This window comes from Sarcophilus harrisii, chromosome 3, assembly GCF_902635505.1.
Source record: "Sarcophilus harrisii chromosome 3, mSarHar1.11, whole genome shotgun sequence".
NCBI lineage: Eukaryota > Metazoa > Chordata > Mammalia > Dasyuromorphia > Dasyuridae > Sarcophilus > Sarcophilus harrisii.
The window spans coordinates 360,721,986-360,748,985 of NC_045428.1; the positions used below are offsets into that span (position 1 = coordinate 360,721,986).

At 33.6% G+C, this 27,000-nt stretch overlaps 1 protein-coding gene across 2 annotated transcripts in view; it reads left to right on the forward strand.

The window, feature by feature from the left end:
• The window catches only part of ARHGEF12 (Rho guanine nucleotide exchange factor 12), a 164,226-nt gene that overhangs the window by 115,703 nt on the left and 21,523 nt on the right, over positions 1-27,000 (forward strand). For both annotated transcript variants that reach the window (XM_031960156.1, XM_031960157.1), the window contains 17 exons: positions 5,090-5,182; positions 8,788-8,898; positions 9,302-9,400; positions 12,083-12,125; positions 12,683-12,788; positions 13,199-13,336; positions 13,784-13,816; positions 14,120-14,234; positions 15,888-15,993; positions 16,302-16,514; positions 16,876-17,008; positions 17,952-17,987; positions 18,136-18,290; positions 20,767-20,913; positions 22,215-22,300; positions 24,029-24,154; positions 25,035-25,149. In XM_031960156.1, coding sequence (XP_031816016.1) covers positions 5,090-5,182; positions 8,788-8,898; positions 9,302-9,400; positions 12,083-12,125; positions 12,683-12,788; positions 13,199-13,336; positions 13,784-13,816; positions 14,120-14,234; positions 15,888-15,993; positions 16,302-16,514; positions 16,876-17,008; positions 17,952-17,987; positions 18,136-18,290; positions 20,767-20,913; positions 22,215-22,300; positions 24,029-24,154; positions 25,035-25,149 — 1,855 coding nt within the window. The remainder of the gene's footprint in view (positions 1-5,089; positions 5,183-8,787; positions 8,899-9,301; positions 9,401-12,082; positions 12,126-12,682; positions 12,789-13,198; positions 13,337-13,783; positions 13,817-14,119; positions 14,235-15,887; positions 15,994-16,301; positions 16,515-16,875; positions 17,009-17,951; positions 17,988-18,135; positions 18,291-20,766; positions 20,914-22,214; positions 22,301-24,028; positions 24,155-25,034; positions 25,150-27,000) is intronic.

Below are 27,000 nucleotides of genomic sequence, written 5' to 3' on the forward strand. Positions count from 1 at the left end.
ACTCTAGTGCTATGTTTTAACTGACTGCTATATATTTTCACTGGCTTATATTTTTAATACCTGAAACTCATAATATATGAAACTGAAATCATTATTCATTCACCCACCCAAGCATCCCCTCTCATACAACTAGAACTATATTTCTTTTCTTGACTTCTATCAATGATGCCATCATTTTCATAATTATTCAGATAAAAAATCTTCTTTACTCTCATCAAATCAATAGTCATTGATCCTGTTCATTTGTCTTTCACATCTGTCCTTTTCTTTTTTTAATCTACAAAACACCCCAGTTCAGGCTCTTATCACCCCATTAACATTCTGTAGGTATAATTTTATATATTATCTTTTCTCTAACCCTCCCTACTCCTGTTCCCCCCCCCCTCCCCCCACCAAAAGAAAAAAAAAACACGCCATAGTAGATTTTAAGTTCTTTGAGGGCAAGAAATAAGCTTTATTTTATTTATATTTCTCCCAGGTGAAAATAGAAACAGAAACTACAGAATATTAATGTAAAGTAGTAAATTTTAAGTTAGTGCACATGAAATCACTTTATATTACAGTATTATTTGCATGTCACAAATGAAAATGATAGTTTAACAAATATATGGAAAAAAACCCCAAAATATCTTCCTAAATTATCATTTTGAAATTTTACTTTCTACTTATACTGCTACTACCGTATTTCAAACTCTTTACCACTTTTTAGCTTGAAAAATTATAATAACTTCCCAGTCTTCATGCCAACAAACTGTTTCTCTTCTCTGTGTCTTTTACCAGAAGAATTGTCCTAAAGCAATGTTTGACAGCGCAACTTATGTTCAGAATTCCAGACATTCTCTATTGCTTATACTATAAAATAAAAATATTTTAGTCTAACATTATCATAACTGGACTAATGTTCTATGACTACAAGCTACCTTCCCAACTTTATTATTTCACATTATTCCCCTTCATGCACTCTATGTCCTTAAAATGTCTTGTCTTCTACATCCACACAGGTTGTCTGTCCTCTCGTCTATAATGTGCCTTTTCCTCATGTCTGCCACCCAGAATAGTTCACCTTCCATGATAAATGGAATTAAATGTTATTATTGATGTCCTAAACTTAGCATATGATTAATAAATGCTGCATTAAGTTATGTTGTTTCTCTGCTCAAAAATATTGAATGATTCCCTATAAAATAGGCTTAAATTATGTTTGAGAGTCCTGCTAAAATCAGTTCCACTTAATATTTTAAATCGTCTCTTCTATTCATGATACAGTGGGAAGAGTTCTGAATTTGGTATCTGATGATATAGATTTGAATTCAGCCCTGCCATCTAACTGACTGTGAGAGCATGATCAAGTTAACCCATTATTGTCCATGTTCCTAACTATAAAAGAAGTCTTTGACTAGATGTCTTAAATAAAACTGTAGATAAAACTAGAGGGAAATCTCTAAATCTTCAATCCTGTGAGCCTACCAGTCCTCTTGATATTCTTCAAACTTATTTTGAACCTTCTCTATTCCACATCTTTGAAAATGTTGCTGCTTCTGCCCAAAATGTTTCTCCTTTCCCCTTTGTTTCTGCTTGTGTTGTCGACTTGTCTGACAAGGCCTAGTTGAAATATATTTGCTTTTATGGAATATTATCTAATCAGCACAACATCATCCTGATTATCATTAACAACAAAAAGGATTTATTAATGCATGTTTTTATACTAGGCACTGGGGTACATAAGACAAAGTCCTTGCCTTCAACAAACTCAACACACAATTAACTATACACCATACAAACACACATACACATACACATGCACGTGTGTGTGCACACACACATTCATTCTGTAAATAGGACATAATCTGAGAGGAAGGCTCCCTCCTGGGGAGGGAGGGGAAGGAAAAGACTTCGGATAAAAGATGGAATTTGAGTCAAATTTTGAAGGAAACTAGAAGATAGAAATGAGGAAGGAGAAACAAGGTGTGAGAAAAAACTAATGAAAAGGCAGTAAGTTGTGAAGTAAGGTATGTGTGGACAACCAGACTGGGATAGATGGACTGTAGAATATATAGAAGAGAGTGATACGTACCTGAAAAGGTAGAAAGGGGCTAGTTTGTGTACTTTAAAAGTCAAAAATAGGATCAACATATTTGATCCTAGAAATAATAGAGCCACTAGAAATTATTGAATGGAGGATGACATAAATTTGCTCTTTTGGAAAATCATCTTGACAGATGAGCAGAAGATAGATTTGATTTGGGAGAGACTTGAGGTAGAGAGTTTTGTACACTGAAGTGGGCCATTACACTACTCTGGTCAGGAAGCCTTTATCAGGTTGGTAGCTATGTTGAGTGGAGGGAAGAGGATATTATCAAGATGTTGTGAAGATAGAAACAAATATCACATTTTTATTCCAGGAACCTGAGATATCTTCCCAAGTAGTATATTTGAAGGCAGTGTCTTCTAAATGTGCTAAGTTTGGCAAAAAGTAATTAGGCAGGTAATTATGCTACAAAAGTAATATAAATGAACAATTAATGTGACATTGAGGTAACTGTAGTTCAGCCTTTCTGAGCCTCAGCCTTTTGACCTGTAAAATGAGGTTAGGTGATCTGAGATCTTATCACCTTTTATATATAATTCTAATTTATTTGACAATTTGGATTCTTTTTACTACTGCTTGCCTCTCCTTCTGTAGTGCCCCATTATTTGAAAATGTTCTCCCCCCAAAAGATATTTTTCAGTTCATGGTTAAAATCTTTCTTTAAACTGATCTTCCCACTTAAGGTAAACTTGACAGCTTTTATTATTCATTCTTTGCATCTAGCCAGTGTCCCATAGTTGTGTTGGGACGAGTATTGCTAATTGGCTATGTGGGAGCATTTCATGGTGGATAATACTGTTTTGTAAGGTTCAAAAATACCTAAAAGAAGCTAGAACCAAACATCTTAGATAGAACCAGTTTTTTTCTTTTTTAACTACATGTATGTTTAGTGTATACCATTATTATAAAGACCTTCTTGAACTTAAATTTAGCATTTTGTTTCCTTAAACAGCCAATCGTTATTTTTAATAGCAACAAAAATTTTGGTTTACTAATGGTGCTACATGTAGGTGAGGTAAGAGGTTGTTGTCACTTTTCCACTTTTTGTCTTCTTTGTCTGATATGCATTATCAACCATATTTTCTTTATTGTATTGAAATCCTTATTAGAATGTACAACTAAAAGTTGATTTCAGACCTATGATGGAAAGTGAAATATATTTATCTTCCATAAAAAAGAGGTATGATTGTCATAATAAATCATAACACCTATCAATCAGATTCATTCACAGCTTCTCACTTTTTTACTTTTAAAATAAGAAACTTAAAAATTGTAATTTACAATATAATTCAACACAGTACACATTTATTGAGCACCTACTATGTGCCACATGCTGTGTTCAATATTGGGAATAAGAAATAAACAAGATGTTTGTAATCTAATAAAGAAAAATAGCACTCTAAATGAAACTGAAATGTGTTAGGGAGGCAAGGACACCCAGTGTATATCTGGAGAAACAGGAGGATGATGTTCTTTGTATTCCAAACCTAATAGAGCTGCTAATAGAAAGTTGAGAATTACCTGAAAAATTCAGATCCCAGATTTTTATAAAGGAAAGTTTTGGGAGAAGTTTAGTACTCTACCCTCCAGCCCTAATATCAGAGGGGAGAGGAAACTGACGGAGTTTTGAGGGAGTTTTGAAGGTGTTTGAAAGGTATTCCAAGTGATATTAAACATGTTGGGACACAAAGATATTTCATTTATCTAAGCCTGATTGGTAATTACTAAAAATATTTTGGTAGTCTCTGTTAAATAATTTGCTATTACTGTAATCAGCCTCAAATAATATGTTATCATAAAATTGATCATTTACCAATACTGGAATCTCAGTGATTCAATTAATGAGGGAAATGATGGTAGGAAACCTGGTTTCTGTAGCTCATGTGTTGACACTTTGTCAGCTGAAGTAGATATATATATTAAGCAAAAATGGCAAAATTTTCTGCTGCTCAAATAGCAATGACTCTAATGAGAATCTCACTTATTTTTCCCCTTTCAAGTTATCTACTATCCTGAATATTAAAACCTTCATTATATAGTCTATATCCCTAAATTGAGCTCTCAATAAGAGGGGGAAAAAACAAACAAACAAACAAACAAACATGGTAGATACCAAATGAACTACACTGACAAATATTTTATTTAAACCACCTCTGATTACTTTAAAACAACAATTAAGTATGCTAGGATTCATACTTAATCTAGAAGTGCAAAAGTAGAATTTGGTGTGAGGATAAAGTTTCTCAGACAAAATGAGGTAAAAAAAAAAAAAGAAGAGAAAAGAGCAATTAATTAGCCACTTGATTGGTTAAGAACATTTTGAAAGAATTAGAACATGACTTAAACACCTTTTATTATCATGTATCAGGAGAGACAAAATACAAAATAATAGGCATGTGATAATAATAGGAGCAAATTAAAAATGTATTTTCCCCCTTCCTTCTTTTCTCCATGCCTGGCCCTACACTTTTTTCTTCCATTAGTGTTCCTATAGTGTAAAATAGCAAAAGTTTAGTAGCCAAGAGTGCAGTGAAACATAGGACTGTGTCTCCAAAGATTTCTGGAAGATTCTCTGGCAAAAAGAAGAGGGTTAGGTTAGTCTATTGGTTGTTTTTCCCTCAGCACAATGGTCCATGATTTGAAATGTTTGAAAGTGTTTGTTTGAAAAACATTCTCTCTCAGGTTCTAAGCCAAGCTTTTTAAGTCTGAGAATGACTTTATTTCTCTTTCCAGATTTTTCTTTAATTCTAAGCCTTCTCTCTACTGATTATCTTAATTCTGTATATATTTTGATTGTACTTAATTGTTTCTCATGTTGTCTCCGCCATTAGATTATGAGCTCTTTGAGAGCAGTTAACTGTTTGCTTTTCTCTTTATTCCCAATACTTAGCATAGTGGCTGGCACTTGGTAGGTTTTTAATAAATGCTTTAATAATGATAATAATATAATAAATGGCTAAAATATTAACATCTGGTTCTTTATATATTATTCTTTCTTAGGACACTCAATCAAACATTGGTAGTCCCTTAATTCGAACAGCACCTCAGATCATTGGAGCGGAAGATGATGACTTTGGCACTGAACATGAACAGGTGATGTTTTTCTTATAGTAGGAACTTGTTTTAAGATATTGCACAATTTGTTAACAAAAACTAACATCTTTCTGGGTCAATGAAACAATAGTTGCCAAAATTTGATGCTAAATTTTCTCTTGGGTAAATTGCTATTTTTATCTTTAAACTTCTCCCTAACAATAAAAGCTCTGATTATAAGTTGATATGATTTTGAAAACTGAGTGCACTCCATACTTATCCATTGGAAATTTTTTGAATAGTATTTTTTTAAGTGTAAACTCAATTTTGTCCTTATCTGTCTTACCTTTTTGTTGCCTATTTCCTCACACTTAAATTTCCCCGCATTTTAGTTGACATAAAATATTAATAGTATTATCTTATACGATGTAAGTTAAGTTACTTTCTATCTTAGTTACTTCATATTTACTTATTTATAAATTATATAGAGGTAATTCTGTATTAATAATTATAATTACTTTCACAGAAATAAAAATTAAGCATAAAATGAAGAGAATAATATTTGACTCTAAAATTAATAGAAAATTGCTAAAGTTTTAGCATGTAGGGGAGTAACCCTGTCAGATCTGTACTTTGGAAAAAATTTGGCATTTGCATGGAAGATGGATTGGAGAAAGGAAAAATTTAAGGCAGGGAAACTATTGCAATAATTTAAGCAATGAGGGACTGAAGTAATGTGGTATCTGAGTAGAGAGAAGGAAACAAATATGAAAAATGTCATAAAGGTAAAAGCAATATAATTTAGTGACTGATCCACTCTGTGGGGTGAGGAACATTGAAGCATCAGGGATAATGCTGTGTATATGTACATACATATGTAGGACTAATCTGTATTGAGATGATTAGTTCATGGGAACTGATGAAATGAGAGAGTATATAGAATGAAAAAAGAGTCATAGTTATGCCTTGGGGCACATCCAAAGTTTGTGATTGTGATATAGATGATAATATGCTAAACAAGTCTGAGAAAGAATATTCTCTAGATTGGAAGGGAACTAAGAAAAAAATTGTTTGCACAATCAAAACAGAAAAAAATAAGGACAAAATAAGCAAGTGTTAGATGCTACAGAGAAGTTAAAGAAAACTGAGGAGAAAAGGCCATCAGATGTGATAGTTAGATTCCTGGTAACTTTGAAGAGAGCAGTTGAGGATAATGATACAATTAAAAAATTGCAAGGGTTGCCATACCCTTAATAGATAAATATCTATGGGGAAGTTCTCAAGAGAAAGGCAATATAATTGTAATCCTTCTCTGTCTATTCATTCTATACCACTTAATCTTTCCTCTTGAAAAATGGAAAGTGCTAGTTGGAGCTTATTCATAGGCCATTGTCTAGGATGTGGGCTGCAGGTGAGGAACAGGAAATTATGCCTATGAAGTTCTTAGTAATGGGTTAGATTATAACTTCGAGAGGTTCTTATCAAAGTTGGCTAGTGGTGGGAGAGGGTGGAATTACTGAAGTGGAAGTAGAGTAAATGTGCTTAAGACAAGACTCCAGTTCTGTGTGGAAGGTTAAGATACTGCTCATCTTCCCACTCTACAAATAGTTGATCACATATATTTTATGGTCAGGTAATAGTTCCTATTTTGGTCATCTCTACCTTGACTTACCCTTATTTGGCATCTCAAATTCAACATGTCCTGAATAGAATTCCTTATTTTTTCCCCAAAACCTACCTTCTGAACTTTGTCATTTCTGTTGCGGGCATCATCATTCTTCTACTTAGCCAGATTTTCACTTTTATCATTGCTTCATTCTCCCTTAATCTACATACATACTTAATTAGTTGCCTGGTCATGTTGTTTCTTTTCCATAGTATCGCTTTGCTTATATTCTATTTTTTCTACACAAATGGCCACCCTCCCAATTCAAGTCCCCAACATCTCTCTGTAGTTATCCTGCTGATTGATCTCTTCCCTTCTTCGGTGTATTTTACATATCGCAGTCAAAGAAATTTTCCAAAACACAGATCAGATCATGCCACTCTTCTATTCAGTAAAATCTAATGTCTTCCTATTATCTCAGATACATGGTATATCATTTAAAAAATCCTTTTCAACTTAGCTGTACTCTGCCTTTCCAGTCTTACTAGGTATCATTTTTTTACATTTTGGGGTGCTGCCAGACTATCCTTGCTGTTTCTCATATAAAATATTTATCTCCTGTGATGACCACATATTTTAAAATCAGCCAGAGTCAGGAATTCAGGTTAAGGAAAAATCTTCAATCTTTATTCTCAGTAGAGGTGAAGAAGGATCGGAAGTGAAGGGGGGATCGCAATAGCAATGTGTGCAGCTGAGTCAAGAAGCCAGCCAGTAGTCTCTTTCCACTCCTCTCTCCGCCCCTCTGCCTCCACCCAACCAAACTCATCATTTCCTATACAACACATCAGGACTTGCACAAAGAGTGGGCGGGGGCCATTCTTTCTCCAAGCACATATATTAATAGAGTATGGTCCAATTACTATTTAGCCTCACTTGCTTGGGACCTCAGTGCATCAACTGGAGCTTCAGCCCATTACAATCTCCTGCCTCAGTTCCTTTGCATAGACTGTTTTTCGTACCAGGAATACCTTTTCTCCTTGTCTCTACCTCTTAGAATCTTTAGTTTTCTTGAAAACTTAATATAGATGTCACCTTTTTTATGTGAGCCTTTCATGAATTCTCTAGTTATTAGTGCCTCTTTCTCCCTTGCCATTGCCTTGTATTCATTTAATATACATTTAGAATATGATTATATGTGTATATGTTAATTCCCCACAATAGAATGTAAGTTTTTGAAAGCAAGGACTGTTTCATTTCTCTGTATCACTCGTGTATCATCATTATCATTACCATCAACTAGCATTTATGCTTCAAGATTTACAAAGCACTTTGCAAATATTATCTCATTTTAGCCTTACTCCCAGCCCCCCAAAACAAACAAATATAATTCTTGAAAGTTGGTAGTTAACTGTCTTTATTTAACAGATGAAGAATCAGAGACAGAAACAGACCCTAAATACTTTATTAAGGTCACACAGCTAGTAAGTATTTGAGACTGGCTTTGAACCAGTCTTTATCTTCGTAAGGGCCAGTGCTCTTTTCATTGCACCAAGGGAGCAATAAGTGGTTATTACCTGATTTTCCAAAAGGGTGTAAGAAATCCTTTGCCGAGTTAAAAGGCTTACAATAACTTTAGTGTTCAATTATTTTTCAGTTGTGTCCAATTCTTTGTGACCATGGCATCTCCCTCCCTCCCTGCTCCTGTTCTCTTTCCCTTCCCCCTTTTCCTCCCCTTCCCTTCTCTCTCTCCCTCTTTCCCTTCTTCCCTCCCTCCCCCATTATTAAAGCCAAGCTATCTAATCTAATTCATTTCCTCACCATCAAAGATCCATTATGACCATCACGAAATAGTGACTACTCTCTAGAGATACACTTTATACTTTACTTTGCTAATGAATCCTTATAATTACTCTTAAAAGCCTTGAATTTTCTCCTTTCACCCAGATATAAAATACAAAAGTCAGATTTAACCAGTTAAGTCATTTGGGGCTTTCTTCACACAGGATTATGTATGTGGATATGTATATAAGTCTTTCAATGTAATCATTCTTCTTTACAGATTAATGGACAATGCAGCTGCTTCCAAAGTATTGAACTGCTGAGATCCCGCCCTGCTCACCTAGCTGCATTCCTACACCATGTAGTTTCACAGTTCGACCCTGCAACACTGGTGAAACATCATTGTTTTTTATATATATATATATATATATATATATATATATATATTATTCTGATTCACAAATGAATCTTATTCCTTTCAAAGCTTAAAGTTCAGGTGTTCACAGTTAGTTACACGACAGTTAGAAGAGAAGAGGGATGGAGAATGGAAGAATGGGGAATAATTTTCACCCAAGAAGTTCAGACTTCTGCTTACCTGTCATAGCAAGGCAAATTTAAAGATAAATAAAATCATCACAAAGCTCCCTTTCATAATAGTGTTCTTGGCAGCTTGGTAATAATATTCCTTAAAATAATTTATCAGGACATATGACTATATTGTCAGGAAATGAACAGGTTGAATTTATGATGACCTCTCATTTTCTCTCTCTTTGTTGTTTTTCCTTCTACGATAGCTCTGTTATCTTTATTCAGATTTATATAAACAAACCAATTCCAAGGAGACTCGGCGCATTTTCCTTGAGTTTCATCAGTTCTTTTTGGACCGAGCAGCAGTGAGTTACCAATTTAATGTTTTCATCTTTAATGTCCACCAGCTATATATTAAGCACTTACCATATGCATAATTGTATTAGGTGCTGTGTGAGATAAAAGAACAAATAAATAAAGTCCTTGTCTTCAAAGAATTTACAATCTAGTACGCATTGACATCTATCTATCTATCTATAGATAAATATGATATAAATTAGTATGTGAAACATCCCTAAAGGGAGTACAAAAATAAAGCAACATCAATTAGAGGATGCCTTACCTCCTTGTTGAGGAATACATTTCTAAGTTAATATATAATCAGGTGTTTATTGAATTAAAATATATATAAATGTACACAAGTTTGTGTTTTGGAATGTATATTCATGTGTGTGTGTGTGTGTGTGTGTGTACACACACACACACATAATCCTTTTAATACTTGCCTAATTACAAATAATATATACTTGCCTAAAATGTGACTAAAAATGAGTCAGTACATTTTTTCCATAACAAAATATTTACATTTTAGACTATTTTATGGATAAATACTGGGGAATAGCAGTTAACTTTTTTTTTTTTTTTTTTTTTACTATTATCAAAGCTACTCATTTTTCTTAAGTAAAATGTCCTATTTTCATTAAAATGGTTAATACTGAGTTGTATTCAAATTTCCCAAGTTTTATTTGGACTTCATGCATTTTCATTTTATAGTAGCATCTCAGGATAAGTCATCATTATTGGCTTTTTAAAAAAATTTTTTTAAATAAGTTTTTATTGTTATCTTCTGTTCTTTTATGACCTCAGACTTATCTCTAGTAAATTCTTCTCTTCCTCCCAGAAAGCCATCTTACATAAAACATTATTATTATTCTTGATGTTATAATATACTTTACTTTTTGTTGAATCACTAGAACTACAACCTGCAATTCTTATGACTTATTACTCAGTTTTAGAGCTGTGGATCTTTTTAGAAGATTTTTAACTGAAATAGTTATTATATATGTAAATCAAGTGTTTTATATACCTTTGAACATCCTCGGAAGGAGAATACCAAATTAAGTATAGCTAAAAGCACCTATGGTACAGCCCATTCATTTTTAATTTAATAAAGCATAATTGCAGAAAGTTAAGCAGAGGTGGTGAAACTCTTAAAAATACAACAATACTTCAAGTGAAAAATGCTATAAATTTACATAGGAAAATGACTGTGAGTGTATTCTGTACAGAGAATGTTCACTGTCTAGAAAAAGCATCTCTTATTTTGCACCCTAAAATTATGAGTTTTATATGAGATTTATAAAAATATATGATACCTACTTTAGAATTTCAAATTCAACATGATTTCATCCCTTTGAGAACTTTTGTTAGTTAAAAAATATAACTCCTCCCTTTATAAACTGTCTTCATGATTAACTTATTGTCAAAAGTATTCCTCACCTAGTAGCCAACTTTCTGGTGATTAGCTGTCTAAATTTAATCTGGCTCTTAGATTGTTTGTCATCTGGACCTACACCAAAAGCCTTTCCTGCTACATAGGAACTGCCAGAACTTGAATCTTGCTGGCATAGTCTATAAAAACTTAGATGTCCCACAGTATACTAATGAGATAACTGAGAAGACCCCGATAATATATAAATTGTATTAGTTTTCCTATTTTGTTCCATATAAGTAATTGAATGGTTGTACTACCTGTAAATTTATGTGGAATTTACTTCATTTTTTTCACTTCAGAAATATGCATTGGAATAATTAAGTTACTCAGTAGACATTTATTAAGTGCTCATTCTGTGCCAGGCATTGGGCTAACCACTGGGGATATAAATATGAAAAAGAAAGGTAGTGTCTGTTGTCAAAGATCTTACAACCTAAATGAGGAAGGCAATACACAAAATGAAACTGATAAGCAATGGGTGATGAAGTTCAGAAGGTAGACATAGATGGGAAATGAAAAGATGGCTAGTCTGTGAACCATATTTAAATAGTGGCTTTGGGAGACATTGGTTGCTCTCCTGCTCTCAGATCAGTGGGGTAAAGGTTATTGCAGGTAACAATGAGGTGTGAGTTGATGCATTCTCAGCAGATGATGTATTTTCTCATGATTAGAACTGGGTAGGATGCATAGTTTTATATTGTAGTAAAATCATCTGACTCTTTTCTTCTGAAGCATAAGCTCTGTGAACTTAAATAGCAAAATGACTAGGAAAACAAAATAACCAAAATATAATGTTTGTTATAAGTACCTTGAAAATATATCGGATTCAAAATCCCCCAAATGAGTTTTTTCCCCCTAAAGGAAAATATTTGATAGGTCAAATATAAAAAACCCAAATATGCTCCATAATAGTTCACCCAAAGTATGACTCCTTTCTCGCGGTATTTTAACATTATGTGGGTAAGTGTTAGAACTTAAACTATTCTTCTGTTATTTTTAAGTCTTGCAAAGAAAATAATATAATATTTGCAATAAGCATAGATCAGAGTATGTTTATAATTCCACAAATATTGATCATGTATAATATGTACTGTATTAAGCACTAAGGAGCTTATAGAATCTAGTTTATATCACACTCTGTGTGTGTGTGTGTGTGTGTGTGTGTGTGTGTGTTTGATACACATTTGTTGAAAAGATACACTGCTGTTTCTTAGCTTTTTTTTTCCTTTTCTCCCTTTTCCCTCCCTCCCTCCCACCCCTTATTTTTTAAAAGCACTTGAAGGTTTCTGTTCCAGATGAAATATCTCTAGACCTGGGTAAGTAAATCTGTGATATCACAAGTCTCAGAGAATAAGACATATAGAGTTAGTAGGAGGTGCAGTAGATGGAACACTGTATCTAAAGTCAGTAAAACTTGATTTAAAATCTGGTCTTAGACATTTACTAGCTTTGTGATCCTGGCTAAGTTATTTAACCATTGTCTGTCTCAGTATTCTAATCTGTAAAATGAAGATAATAATAGCACCCACCTCCAAGGGTTTTTGTGAGAATCAAATTACCTAGTATTTCTAAAGTGCTTTGTAAACCTTAAATTATATATAAAAGCTGTTGTTGTGGTGGTTGTTTTTGAGAAATTTCCAAGTAATTTCTTTACAAGGTCATTTCAAGTGGATTTATTTAATTTGGAGGAAAGATAATAGTTTGTCATCAGGTTTGTTTCAAAAGTTCAGACCCAAAGCTGAAAAACTATGAGGTAAAGTTTTTAATAAATAATTTTAGATTGTACTTAACATAAGAGGTAGTATGAATCTTTTTGTCCTCTGGTGTATATCACTCAGACAATACAAATAATTATTTTCTTATTTTCCTTTAGAGAAGAGAAGGCCAGAACTTATTCCTGAAGATTTGCACCGACATTATGTCCAAACTATGCAAGATAAAGTTTATCCTGAAGTTCAGAAACATTTGGAAGATTTTAGGTCTGTATATTGGCAGATTGTAATTAATTTGATCATTAGAGATTGTTTTAAATAGAACCTCTGCACCTTAGCTTTAGGGGCATAGTTCAAACCAATCTAAAACATCTAGGTTCTCTGTTTGCAAGTGGATTAGAACTGACATGCCAAAATGCCATTCATTCAGATGCTTAAAATTTCAGATCTCTGTTTTGTCTATGAGAAGTGTATGCCTTCAGGGACATAATATCTGTATTCTGATGTATGGTTGTCTTCAGAGTTTTTCCCCCAGCATTCCAAGTGACATCAGTTTGGAGCATGCAGCTATATGGCATTTTCCTTCTAGTTAGCTAGACGGACAAAGTTCAAACATCCCCAAAGGTAGATAGTTATTCTTAAGTGTCCTCCTATGGCATTTATCTCATTCTCTTCAGGCAGAAACGTAGTATGGGGCTAACCTTAGCTGAAAGTGAGCTGACCAAACTTGATGCAGAACGAGACCGTGACCGTGTAATCTTGGAGAAAGAACGAGCATGTGCAGAGCAGATCATTACCAAAATTGAAGAATTATTGTAAGTAAGCATATTACATAATGAAGCTTTCTTTTATCACAATATAAGAAAGACTTAATTGAAAAAATCAGTATGAAAAAGCAAAAATGTGTGTGTGTGTGTGTGTGAGAGAGAGAGAGAGAGAGAGAAATGTTAATGATTTCCTGTCCTGATATTCTGAGAATTTTTGTTTAAAATGAATAAAAAATATTTTTTCAAATATTATCTGTTGTGGTTTAAATTTTCTAGGATACTTAGAATAAGCCATGTATAGTTAATGAAATAAAGATAAAAAGACTTTAGCCTCACTGTATGAGACTCTCCCTGGCACCAAATTCTGTGTACTAGGAATTTAGTATCATGGCTGATTTGATTTACTGTTTTGATTTGTAAGTATCAGTGTTAAATGATGAAAAGATAGCTTATTAAATTGTAATTTACTGTTTCTAAACTGTTTCTTGTTTGTAGGATGACAGCTCAGGCTGTTGAAGAAGATAAGAGGTAATACATTCATTTTCCTGCATTTTTAATGGAGTAGTAAGAAAACTCCAAATCCTAATTTGTGATTCATTCTTTGTGATTTATAAGTAATATAATAGTCTCCCTCTAGTGGCATATCTTTATAAAGAGACTTCCTAATTACTTCATAAGTGGATTTTTTTTTCTTTATAGCTATAGATTATTATTTATGCTTCATTTATTGGCTTAGGCATATTGCCCACAGGTTTACAAAGTCCACTCACACCTTTATTCTGTTACTTTTCCTATCAGAAATAGCAATTGAGTTAACCTTTTCTCTTCTAGTTCAACAATGCAATATGTGATCCTCATGTACATGAAACATTTGGGAGTCAGAGTAAAAGAGCCTCGGAATTTGGAGCATAAGCGAGGTCGCATTGGATTTCTGCCAAAAATCAAGGTACAAATGGCATAAAGGGGATTTCTGCACTTCTATGTGGATCTCTACTTTTTATTTTTGTTTGTTTAATTTTCCTCATTATGTGTGTGTGTGTATGTATGTGTGTGTATACATATATACACACACATGTACACATATATGTATATGTTTATATATTTTATATTCCCCCTCTTTTCCCTCCAAGATTCTTTCATTGGCTGTGTACATTATTAAGTGAGAATATTCTCCAGCAAATTTGGTCGTCTACATCCTTGTTTTAATTCAACCCATCCTTCTCTGCTCTATTTATTCATTTTTTCCTAAAATTTGACATGTTGTCAATCCTCTTTTTATCTTCAGAAACCATCCTTTAAGATATTTCTGTTCTGTGTGGCATTTTATCTTTGATACTGACTAATCATTCTATTTGGCTCTTAATGTGTGGATTAATTTTCAATTTCTCTGTCTAGCCTCAATATTCAGATCCAATTTTTAATAATTATATTTATCATTAAAGCTATAAAAATGGTTTAATTTAAGTTTCTTGACCCTATGGACAGAAATTGATTCAGTTCATAGCATGAGTAAATGTCATGAATGATAGACATCTCTTAGTAACTGTGTGCTCACTAAAGCCAAGTACATGTTGTTTTGTTTTTCACCAGTGGGAACATGTTCTTGTCTGCACGGTAACGTTATTTTTTGTATAAAAGAAGCAATGTGGGAGAAATAGGAAGGAACATTGGATTTAGAGTTAGAAAATCGAGATTCTAATCCTGTCTATGACCCTAGGGGAAGGTAGTTGACCTCTATGGGCTACTCATCTAGTATTTTTATCTATAAAAGAAAATTCAATGAAATAATCGCAAAGTTGCTTTTTAACTCTACATTTCTGTGATTCTAAGATATTAGTAACTTTCCATTAGTAGGGCATGTACTTAGAGCTGATAGAGTGATTGAATTTATATTGATCCATATGTTTTTTCTTCCCTAGTGCTCTTGAGATCAGTTGCACGTATTTGGAGGATAACTTGGATAGAATAAATGACTTCCCATTTACACTGCCTTATATGTATTTAGTTAATTTGCATGTTGTCTCTATGATTAAAATATGAGCTCATTGAGGGTGAGGATAATGTTTTTACTTTTTTTTGTATTCCTAGTATTTAGCATAATATATAGCACATAGTAAACTCTATAAATACTAAATTTTTTTTTACTTAACTTTAGCTTATTACTGAAAAAGGCTTTTATTATGTACTTGCTATGTACTAGACACTGCTATTTCAAATACAAAAGTGAGATAATCCCTACCATCAACGAGCCTTATATATATTCTAGTATATAGATACAACATATGAATTGAAATAAATCTGTAACAGCAAAAGATCAGTTCTATAATGTGGCTTTATTAGTACTATTGATACCAATTCATTTAATCATCAGTAGATCTTTCTACATCATTCTGTGCATTTACTTAAATACTTTACTCTTAAATATAAGTGAATAATAAATTAATGTGTATAATTCTTTATATTCATTTTAATTTTTACCTAACTTTTGAGATGCAATTTTTATTTTCAAGGACCAAGAGAAAATGAATATGAAAAATGTGTGTGTGTGTGTGTGTGTGTGTGTGTGTCTTTTAATTTTTTGATTGTTTGTCATCTATAGCAAAGTATAAAGAAAGATAGGGAAGGCGAAGAAAAAGTAAAGAGAAGAGGATTCCCAAGCATTTTAGGACCCCCAAGGAGGCCAAGCCGTCATGACAGCAGTGCAAGTATGTTGCTTTTGAAAATGCTCCATTCTCCATTGTTTGCCATTTGGCAAATCAGATATTTATTTCACTAGGATGTTTTAATAGAGAGAAGTTAGAAGTGAGACCAATCCAAATAACATATGACTGCTTGAGACATTTTTGCAAATAGATTCTCATCCCTTCTTGGGGTTTCAGATAATATAAGATATTTATATAAAGCTCATTTTCACTTTTATTGAGAAAATACTTCCTTGAATTAGGAAAAAAACAAACAAACAGAATTTCATTCATTGACCTCCCTGATTTCTAATTAGTTTCTCTCTGTTCAGTTGGCAGAGCCATGGAATTACAAAAACAACGCCATCCTAAGCACTTATCCACACCCTCATCAGTGAGTCCTGAACCTCAGGACTCTGCCAAGTTACGCCAGAGTGGGATCTCCAGTGATGCAGCAGATGTTATGTATATGCCTCCTAATCCCATGTCTTCTTTGACTTCAGGGACTAGTGCCTCCCAAGATGGAGGAAAAGAGAATGAAATGGGTAAATTGATACTGTAGGGTAACATGTTTAAGAATCTTGGTTATTAAGAAATCTTTTCTGTAAGATTATAGTGATCAAGAATTAACTCCCCTTCATAATTATTTAGTTTGAATCTTTTTTTTTTTTTAAAATTATCAAAAAGTGGTAACTTTTAAATTGCTCAAATCTGGACTATTCATAGACCTTAGAAATTTTTTCCTAAATTACTCAAGGTAGAATTGAATATCTAAGATATTTCTTGTCTCAATCTTTTACGTGTTTTGAAAGATGAGATTGGATTCCTTTAAAAGAAATATGTGTTTGACAAACATATTGCTTTGGTACTACAAATGCCATTTAAAAGCTTGATCTCTCTTTTTAGGGTCAAAACAGATTGGAGAAGGACCAGCTTCCGGAGATTCTACAGATGGTACACCACGAACTCCTAATACAGTCTTTGATTTTCCAGCTCCACCATTAGACCAATTGCAGGAGGAGGAAGGTGAAATAGAAAGGTAATGATGGATACCCAGTCATTGAGAGTTTAAGGCATTGTTTAATTGCCTATGAACAATATGATCTTTTTAAATTTGTAAATGTACAAATGTGATTTGGTGGATATCCACTCTTCCTTACAAATAGCTTTTTAGAAATTTTCTTCCAAACTGCTCCAATATTGAAACTCCAAGAAAAGATAAAATTACACTATTATAATATTCAGAAAAATTGCTTATCTTATTGATGCCTATACTTTAACTGAATGTGTAAGACAGATTTCTTCTTCATCTTCTTTTATTATTATGAACTTGACCAACAGCACCACATATTGAGTATTTCAATATTCAAAGAACAAAAAATGAAAATTATATATGAAATTGTAGATTTTCATTACATAAGAATTTTTTTTTTAAGTCTACATTGAATTTAACATGAAAGTAATAAAATTGCCCTACTTCTCTCCTGATTCTTTATGCCTTTTTCTATGTATTTATTTAGTTTTGCATTGATGCTCTTCTTTCCTTCCCCTTCCCCTTCCCCTTCCCCTTCCCCTTCCCCTTCCCCTTCCCCTTTCCCCTTCCCCTTTCCCTTCCCCTTCCCCTTCCCCTTTTCTCTTTCTCTTCCCCTTCCCCTTCCCTAGCAACAGTTCTTTTCTGGTAACACTTAAGTATATTCAAGCAAAGCAATGAAATATATTCACCATGTCTGAAAATATATAGCTCTTCACATTTAGTCTACTACTTAATTTCTGTGCCAAAAAAGTGGAGAAGTATGCTTCTTCTGAAGTTAATTGAATTGATTAGTTGTTGTATTGGTCAAGGCTATTATTAGAAGTTTAAAGGCTATTTTCCTTTATATTGTAGTCATTGTATAAATCAGTTTTCTTGGTTCTACTCATTTCACATGGTATCAATCCACAATTTTTTCATGGTGTTTTTTTTTTTTTTTTTAATTGTTTAGGTTCCCTGAACATGGAACACCAAAATCTTTTCGGAAGTGAGTATTCATTTTAAATAGCTTACAGCAAAGACATGTATTAAGATAGATATATTTTAATATCACTAATGGCTACTATTTTTAAAACTCATTTTATTTCCTTGTTTGCTTATTACATCTTAAATAAGTTTGATTTTCTCTATTCTAGGCTTGATAGTATAGCTTTTGGGGAAAGTCAGAGTGAAGATGAGCAGTTTGAAAATGACTTAGAAACAGATCCACCAAATTGGCAGCAGCTTGTTAGCAGAGAGGTGCTCTTGGGGCTAAAACCTTGTGAGATCAAACGGCAGGAAGTGATCAATGGTACGTTTAATCATTTTTCTTCTTGACCTTTTATCATGTTCTGTAGGAATAAGGTGGCCTTTTCATCTTTGGACTCTGTCAGTTTCCTCTAGCCTCATATAATAAGATTAGGCAAAATGGACCCTAAAAGTACTGTCCATCTCTAAATGTTTGGTTATTATTAATCTTAAATCAAAAGGCAATCTTTAGAATACAGTGAATTGTAAATCTTATAGATGCAAATGATCTCAAGTTTTCATCTGGTCTAGTTCTCTGTTTTCAGTTGGGTAAAGTATCAATATCCCCATTTTTATAGATGAAGCCAGCTGAGAACTTGGGAAGACTTAATTAGGGACGCATTGTTAGTAGGAGTGGATGCTGTAGGTCTTCTGTATCATTAGATAGTACTTTGTTGACTAGACCATGTAGTTGTGACAAGCATATCAAGACTATTCATAATCTTTAGAACATAATTAGAATAAGTTACCCTTTTCTACTTCAAGTGGAAAAGGCTCCTATTTTAACAACAACAATAATAATAACAACTAATGTTTGCATAGTGCCTACTATATACCAGGCATAGTACTAAATACTTTACAAACATTGTTTCATTTGTTTCCTACAATAACCCTGTGAAATAAGTGCTGTGTTGCTAACACGACTTTACAGATGAGGAAGCCAAGTAAACCAGTGCTTAGATGACTTGTCCAAGGTCATACTGCTGTTGTCTAAAGTTAGATTTTAACTTGTATCTTCCTGACTTTAGTGCCTTCTGCTATGCCACTCAGCTATCCATTTATTATGATATAGAATGTACAGACAGAAAAGTATAACCAGAAAATATTGTCACTTCTGAATAGGACCCATTTTAAATCCATAACTCACATCTACTGTCACTGAAGTCTTACCCCAATTTGACATTTAAGCAATTTATGCTTAACAGCGTCAATGCCAACAGACCCTCTCCAGCATATTCTACTAATCTGGAAGGCCCAGGAATATAGAACTGGAATATAGGCAACAAATTCTGTTGTCCAAAGACTTGCATTGCTGAGTTTAGAGAAGACTATTATCCCCAGATAATGACTTTTTCTGTTATGTCAAAGCAGTTAATGAAGACCATCTACTTAAGCATGGAGAGGTGCTCATCACGGAGCATCTGATGTGGTAAAATCACACATATTCTAGCATAGTCTTTTAATCATAATAATTAATGGAACTTAAGTTTGATGCAAAACCTATAAATTTATGGTATTAAAGTTATGATAAAGCAATAATGTTCTGTTAAAAAGTTAATTATGGTATCAGTGATTATTGTTAGCTTAAAAATTCAGAAATTTAAAATGATGCTATGCAAATGGTGAATGCTTCCTCTTCATCAGTAGACCTTGTGATTAAGGAAAGAGTAATCTAGTCTCAGGAAAACCTGGCCTCAATTCCCACCTCTTTAGGCTGAGATGATGTGTTTGGGATTGTGGACAGGTCACTAAACCTCTCATGCTCTCTGGGCAGTTCTCTAAGATTGTAAGTTGCAAAGAAGATGCCAATTACACTTGGGCGAATTAGTTTTCTTACCTGAGAGTTGCCCAAGACACTGAAATCACAGTTTGTCTCTCTCCCTAATTATCAATATTCAAGTAAATTATGTTTTTTGTTTTTCAGTCGTTTTTCAGTTGTGCCCAATTTTTGGTGACCCAATTTGAGGTTTTCTTGGGAAAGATTCTTTAATAGTTTGCCATTTCCTCCTTCAAATTTTATGGTTAAGAAAACTGAGGCAAACAGAATTAAATGATTTTTCCAGTACCACACATTTAGTATCTCAGCCAGATTTGAACTCAGGAAGATGTCTTCAGATTTGGGGGCTGGTGCTGTGTCCATGCTAGCTACCACCTAGCTGCCCTTACCTTACCTGATAATTATATATTTCTTTTATTTGCATGATTCCATTTCGTCCTTACAACAACTCTTTCAGAATTGGAAGGAGAAGCATTATAATTTTCATTTTCATATTATAGGTTATTATATTATTACTGTTGATTGTTTTAAGGTTTGCCAAATGTTTTCTAAACATTATTCAATTCAATACAACATTAGGAAACTGGGTCTCAGGAAGGTGAAGTCCCTTACCTAATGTCACAAATGGTAGATTCCTTTCATCATCCCAGCTTGGAGATGAGGAGACTGAGGCCCAGAGAGACTAAATGATTTCCCTCCAGTCTTTCTCACAATCATTTGAGACAGCAGGAATAGTCAACTCAGGTCTCCTGACTCTTAGCCTATAACATCAAATAGGTATTTAACCTGAGCCACTATGAATAAACAGCTGAAACACTTTCACAGAGTGAAAGCTATTGAGTACATAAGTAATATATCCTCTGTAAATTGAATTGTATGTTCTGTAACTGACCTTCCTAAGCTCTGGCTTCTGCTTGTTAGAAACTTCCTTGGCATAATAGGACCTTTTCTTGACTGAAATTGCCCCTTCTCTTCTGTGCAGAGTTGTTCTACACAGAGCGAGCTCATGTCCGGACACTGAAAGTTCTAGATCAGGTGTTCTACCAGCGAGTATCCCGAGAGGGGATTCTGTCATCGTCAGAACTGAGAAGAATCTTCTCCAATCTAGAAGAGATTCTTCAGCTTCACAGTAAGAGAGCTAACGCTGAGCTTGATCACTGGAGCCATAGGGTGTGAACAAAGAAAGATGATGGCTGAAAGGAAACAAGAGCAAATCTATAAAGAAAAACCTTTTGATTTGAATAGTGTGTCTTTTTGGCTAAATTCCTCTTGATTTGAACAGTGTGCATTTTGACTAAATTCATAGCTATTTCTAGGAAGAGTATAGAGTCCTATCTTCTATAAATGCTTATTGGTGGCTAGGTTTGTTAACTTAATGTGCAGATTCTTTTTAAAAATAAGAGAAGCTACTCTAAAAATTCAAGATGAAATAAATTGAATACTAATATTTTTTCAGAATTCTGTTGTCAGCCTTCTTACCTTGTCTACACTATATCATTTAGTGATCCATCTTATTCCAGTAACCTCCATGCAAATCACTCCCAAATTTGTATCTCAAGCTCTGATCTTTCTCTGTCTTATATCTCTACTTGTAAATAGGATGCTTCCACTTAAAAACTACAAACCAACATAGATACATAAAGCTAAACTGAGTTTATTTCCCCAACCTTTCTTTCTGTTATCTTTGTCAGTGACAGATACTATCCAACTATTTTCAAAAATTTGGTTTTGGTATGACTTTGGCTTTTTACTCTTTTCACCCAACTAGTTAGTTTTCAAGTTCTTTCAGTTTACTATCTGTTGTTTGTCTCCCTGGGCTTATTATCTCCTTTCATTCTGTTCTTTCTACTGCTGCCATAGTAATTTTACTTATTTGCAAACCTGATCACGTTATTCTTTTGCTCAAAATGCTTCCCAATTTCTCCATTACCTATTTATAAAGTTTAGTTTTAACTTTAATGGAATAAAGTTAAAAGTTTTTAACCTGGTCTTCCAAGACCTGGCAACACATTATTTTTCTGTCATTACCTTTCACTACTCCCCATTCATTATATATACTGCATTGTAGTGAACTATTGACCAGTTAGTTTACCCATGCCATGAAGACTCATTTGAAATTTTCCTTTATTCATACTGCTTCTCTACACACCTTTCTCCAGTCATGAAATCCTAACCATCCTTTAAGGTCCAGCTCAAAGTTCTATCTCATGAAGACTTTCACAAATTTCTTCTTCTTTGACTCAATATTATCTTTCTTGCTTCAGACCTCACGTAGCACTTGGTGTATATCTCTCCTATCCATTTACCAAATGTAATTGTTGTTTTTTCCAGAATGTAGCTGAGAACATATTAGACCTTTAATAAATATTTATTAAAGTTTAAACTTATGATTAAATTGACAATTTTTTTTTTTCTCTTGCTTTTTTCAAGTTGGGTTGAATGAACAAATGAAAGCTGTTCGAAAGAGGAATGAGACTTCTGTAATTGATGAGATTGGAGAAGATTTATTGATCTGGGTAAAGATTTTTACTATGAATATTTTTGGAACCAGTTGATTTGTGATAAGAATAGAAGTTAAACAAATATAATATTTCCTATAATATGTAAACTCCCTTACTTTATAAACCTGAATTGTGTTGGTTGTGTCATATTAAGTGTTCAAATAGAGTGCTATTATTCATTTATTTTAAAAGATGAGTTATTTGTCTTCCAAAGAGTATTGGGTAAAATGGAATAAGTTGGCTAAAATTGTTTATCTGCATGACTCCAATTCCTACATTCCATCAAAACATGCATATATATCCAGAATATTTGTGTTGAAATATTCATATTACCCCAACAAGTGAAAAATGAAGATAATTTTGTCTCATAGAATGTAGGGAGGGAAGTAGCAATATCAATCAACCAACAAGCACTTATTAAGCATTTACTGTTATCTAAGCTCTGTACTATGTGCCAGGGATACAATGGAAGTAGGGATGGATGTTGAAAAAGTAGGCATTTATGTTGAACCTACTGTGTGCTAGGCAGTGTGCTAAATGTTCTACATATATTATCCCTTTTGATCCTCACAATAATCATGTGATGTAGTTGCTATTATTATCCCCATTTTACAGTGAGGAAACTGCATTCAAATGACTTGCTCAAGGTTACCAGGCCAAATTTGAACTCAGGTTTTCCTGATCCCAGACCCAGTCCTCTATCGCATTACCATCTAGCTCAAAAAAACAAAAACATAATGATTCTTTTTCTCAAACAGCTTACATTCTAACAAGAGAAATAAGGTTTATACAAATCTATATATGTACAAAACATACATAAAAAGCCTAATGCAAGATAAGCTTACAGGGAAAGGCAGCAATGGAAGGCAAGAAGATAAGGAGTCAGGAAAAGCTCCATGCTGAAGTTAGCACTTGATTGGAGTCTAAAAGGAAACCTTTTGGGGGAAAAAAAAAAGATTTAGGGGAAAGATAGTAAGATCAAGAGAAATATGGCAGCAGAATTTGTTTATCTGGGAATCCTCTTCATTGAGATAATAGTCCTTACAAGACAATGGAGTTACCAAGAGAGAGTCAAGAAGGAAAAGAGAAGGTCAATACAGAATTTGGGAAGAGACTTATAGTTAGGAGACCTGATATGGTTGATGAACTGGCAAAGGATACCTGGAATAGACAGTTTAGAAAGAGGAATAGATAACAAAACTCTTAATACCTAGAAAAATTAATTAAAACTTTGCCACCCCAGAACAGTAGTGTATTTGGTGTTCCATGCTACTGAAGAACAAACTTTTCTCTGCATTGTACTTATGTGTCATTTACAGAAGAGGCAACTGTCAAGCAAGATCTTGGATAGATCACTTAAACCACTTTGGACTTGGGTCTCCTCACCTTTAAGCCATGACAGAATTAAATAGAGATGATTCTTGAACTCCCTTTCGACTCAGTCTGTGAATTTTTATAAATAAATATTTATTGATTGACAAATTGATCTTCTAAAATCAAGATCTTAGATAATAAGGAAAGACCTGCTTATTTTAGTGGAATGAAAAGGATTTTATTTTTTATGGATAAAAGTTTCTCTCCTTCTCCCTTGTAAATAAATAGTTAATCTACATCTGTGATCACTTGAAAATACTTCCAGGGAAAAGGGACTTTTGGTTCATCATCTTGCCTTGTGTTGGTCTTGCCTTGTGTTGTGTTGTCTTATTATCCCTTCTCTATTGTTTCCTTACATTCTTGGCACAGTTCAGTGGATCAGGAGAGGAGAAGTTGAAACATGCAGCTGCCACCTTCTGTAGTAACCAGCCTTTTGCCCTGGAAATGATCAAATCTCGTCAGAAAAAGGACTCTCGATTCCAGACTTTTGTGCAGGTGAATTAAACTGCTGAGTCAGCAGTAAGAACTAGCGCCAGCTCTGGCTCTTAACAAAGCTAGGATAAACTAGGAGTATAATTAAGATTAAATCACTTACTAGAATTGTGTCTGGCACTGGCCCTATATCAAGATTATTTCCAGCCCTAGATTATCGTCATTAAATCATTTCTGGAGGGTAGAATATTAACATTGTGAAGTGTTCAATAATACTTTGATAAAAAGAATTATTAATAATTAAGATTCAAGACACCTGCTACAGATGTTCAGCAGTGCTATTGATGTATGTATCAAGAAGTAGTTTGCATCCATTGGGGTGCTAGGGTGAAAGTAGTAGAACAAAAGTCTGACTCAGGAAAACACAATTAAAGGCATATGCTTTGAAAAAGAGAATGATGTAGATGTTTTGTGTGTTATACTCATTTCAATGAAAAAAATACCACATCAGCTCAGTAATTTATCATGGGAAATATCAAACAAAATAAAATATAGTTTAATTTTGAAAAAAAAAGATACAGATTCTTAATTTTTAATATGAAATTGATAGTATCCCTAGAAAGCAGTGACTTCACTTTATTACAGGTGATGATAGGTGTCTGTAATGTAGGAATGGAGCCATTGGTTTAACAGTTTAGTGATTCTGTTCTTCCCATATTTGATTAAAAATAATAGGTTTATGAAATATTGGTGATATATCTTGGCATCTTTTGCCTCAATTAGTGGAAATGTATTTCGTGTGTGTGTGTGTGTGTGTGTGTGTGTGTGTGTATACACGCACACACACATACATACATGAGATAGGTAAATTTTACATGTTCAAATAATTACAACTTTAATATAAATGACAATTGCAGCTTAATTTTATGCTATTTAATTTTAGGATGCTGAGAGTAATCCACTATGCCGTCGACTGCAGCTAAAGGATATTATTCCTACTCAAATGCAGAGGCTCACTAAATATCCCCTTCTGCTGGATAATATTGCTAAATATACAGGTACAGTATTCCCACTTAAATGGAGAAAGGCACAAAATACTGCCTCCTGTTTGTTAGTCTCACATAGTGCCCTTTTATCTGCACACTTGTTTTCTTCTGCTTTCCCTTACCAAATTGAATCCACTAATCCTTTGACCCCTCCACTAGGCTACTTTCTCTTCTTTATTCTCTGCTTTCTTTCACCAAACCCTATTTTTCATCCATACTATGACCTATAATTCTTTGACCCTCCACCCCCAACCCCAGTTCTCTTCCAGGCCATTTAAAGTACAGATCCAACAATATTACCCTCCACTTATCACCCCATTCCAGTTCATTCAACTTCAGTGATTTCCTGTCACCTCAAAGATCAAATACAAAAGGCTTTATTCAGTATTCAAAGCTCTTCATCCCCTCCTCCTACCTTTTCAGTCTTTTTATACCTTACTTCTCATCATATACTCTTTGACCCAGTGACATTGACCTATGGCTGTCATTTCATTTGTTGTCTCTGGATAATACTCTACTGTCCTCCATTCCTAGAATGCTTTTCCTCGACTCCACCTTTTGACTTTAATAGCTAAAATCCCATTTTTTATAGCAATGGTATCAAATTCAAAAGCAATCTCTCTGAGTTAATGTTGACTTGGAAAACCACAAGTTAGCATTATTCATGATATATTATATATTTATTTTGTTAAATATTTTCCAATTACATTTTATTTTGGTTCTAGAGCTTTTAGAAGTTTTATAGGTATTTGGGAGTGCCCTAAGTTTGATACATCTTTCTTCAGAAAATGATCACCTTTCTTAATTCTAATGCCTTCCCTCTTTTAATTATTTCATGTTCATCATGTATATAACTTGTTTGTACTCATTTGCTTGCTTGTTTTTACTTATTTGCTTGCTTGCTTTTTCCTCACCATTAGATTGTAAGCTCCTTGAGAGCAGGAACTGTTTTGCCTCTTTTTGGATCACCTCTCCTTAGCACAGTGCTCAGCATGTAGTAGGCACCTAGTAAGTATTTATTGACTGGCCAAATGATATGACAAAATTATCAATTAAAATGTAATTTATTTAGTCTACTTTGTGGCATCTTTAAAATGGCATATCCTAGTGTAGTACATACTATACCAAAATCAAGGGAAATTTTTTCTTTCTTTATAAATTAGGGTGAGGAATAGGGAAGTCCTGAAGAGACAGTTGGATTAAATCATTTCCCAAACTATAGTTTAGACTTGTAATATATTTGAATTATCTACTGAGGATCCTCCTAAGCAATTACAGATATTGCAAAGGCAGGGATTGGGTGCCTAAGGTAAAGAAAAGTAAGAATAGAAAAGGGAGGACAGAAAATTGCTGAAAAGGAATTAGAATTTTTTAAAGCTTTTAAAGTCTGTTTTTAAGCGGTAACAGTCTTTTGTTAGTAAATGTTTTATGAATCGGTGGAATTTTGCCAAGCCCTGGTAATTGGGAAACATTGGACTAAATGTTCTTTTTAAGGGTCCTTCTAGATTCAATTGCCTATGTATGACTCTTTGATTCTGTTCAGGCCTTACAGACATGTATAAAGTACTTACTGTAATACTGTAGTACTGACTTTCATTTGGTGAAAATTGAAACAAAGTTAGCTTTCTTCAGTCCTTCTTTAGAGTCATGTGCTTATAGCTTTTTAAATAATTTAGTGCAACTAAACTTTTACTCATCTAATGTTGTGCCACAGAATTTGAATATACATATCAGGAAATCAAAAATTATAGTTCTTTCTGGAAACAATAGCTTACTTCTTATATGTATAAGTAGGATTTTGTCTTATTAAAAATGCCATTAAATTTTATGTTTTACTATATTTGTGCAATGTGACTGGATTAT